Source organism: Seriola lalandi, unplaced genomic scaffold (assembly GCF_002814215.2).
Source record: "Seriola lalandi dorsalis isolate HSWRI2012SDOR001 ecotype SW California unplaced genomic scaffold, Sedor1 jcf7180001975473, whole genome shotgun sequence".
Taxonomy (NCBI): Eukaryota; Metazoa; Chordata; class Actinopteri; order Carangiformes; family Carangidae; genus Seriola; species Seriola lalandi.
Genome location: NW_019446139.1, coordinates 1 through 1,405, shown reverse-complemented (window position 1 = coordinate 1,405; position 1,405 = coordinate 1). Strand labels below are relative to the sequence as shown.

The 1,405-nt window shown below is 46.2% G+C and overlaps 1 protein-coding gene across 1 annotated transcript; it reads left to right on the top strand.

Annotated features, from left to right (window-relative positions):
- Positions 1-183: 183 nt before the first annotated feature.
- On the top strand, positions 184-1,395 carry LOC111655482 (nuclear receptor coactivator 3-like; the record flags this gene model as incomplete). Its single annotated transcript, XM_023406917.2, has 3 exons — positions 184-362; positions 631-861; positions 1,323-1,395. Coding segments are annotated over exons 1-3 (452 nt in total), but the record flags the coding sequence as incomplete, so codon positions are not given.
- Positions 1,396-1,405: the final 10 nt, after the last annotated feature.

Genomic DNA, 1,405 nt, shown 5'->3' with positions numbered 1-1,405 from the left:
TTAATTAATTTATGAATCCATAAGAATATATTTTTGAAAAAACTAAAAATAATCTAATTTTATTCTCAAGATGCCAAAAGGTAGTGAGATATTAGTTTTTCCCATATCACCTGTTTCCTAACTTCATAAAACACAGACATTGTTCTACCTGCCTTTGAGGAAACAGAAACCACTTGACCAATGACCTTTTCCTTTTTTTACAGGGAGCCCAGGAATGGGTCCAGGACCTCGGGGGCCCTTCCAGAGGGCCATGTCCATGGATGGGAAGCCTCCTGGCGGGCCTGGAGGAGCAGGTAGACGCCCCATGCTTATCAAGCAGGAGAACATAATGGGCAGCCCGGACGGCTACCCAGGAAACATAGGTGTGTGTTCAAGTGAGCCAACTTTTGTTTTCTGCACATTTTGTCTCTGCCTTTCTCTGCCTCCCTCCCCTTAACACTATTAGGGTATGTGTCACCCACTTTAGGACCTTGACTATATGAGAATTTGTTGTAACCTATTATCAGATAAACGTTTAAAACACAGATTTAAGACAAGGTAAATGTTGAGGACCGAGACTGGGCCACACTGCTCTGCTTTAACACTTTGATGGTACTGATATATGCACATGTGGTATTTTTTCATTACCAGGACCAATGAATAGGGGCATGGTTCCCCAGAGGTCTCCCATGGGGGGGTCAGGTGAGTGGGGCATGCCCCGCTCCAGTGCCAGTCCTGTGGGCTCAGCAGGACACCCGTCCATGATGCGCCCAGGGATGGAGTACAACAATGGCAAGGGCATGATGTCAGGACCCATGGTCGGCCGCTCCAACAGCGTACCGGGCACCAGGTCTATGCTGCAGCAACAGCTCATGGATATGGGTATGTTTTTTTACCCCAGACACTGATGGTATTCAAGAAATTATCATGAGCACAGTTACGTGAAGATATGTTACAAAAAAATTCATGTTGGAGCGTGAAAATAGAGGAAAACCTAAGAGTCTAAGAGTCCACAGTCATGCCAACAGCTCTGTGAGACTATACTTAGACACAGTGGTGCCTTGAGCTAAATGCAAATGTCAGCGTATCAACATGCTAACATGCTGACGTTTAGCAGGTAAATCTTTACCATGTTCACCATCTTAGTGTAGCTTGTTAGCATGCTAACACTTGGTAAGCACTAGTTTGGCCTGATGATGGCACAAGTTGAAAAGTTTGAGGATGGTGGTGTGTTTCTGAATTGAATCCACATCTGACATGCTACCTGTTCAATCAGTAGCTTCCTGACTGCCCTGGCACTCTGTATGTGCAAAAATTAAACACGTACTGTCTTCTTGGTTTAGGAGGCTCTGTTGAGATGGGCATGGGCATGAGTCCCTTTAGCCAGCAGGGCCAGCCCAACCAGTCCCCCTCCTGGCCGGACACC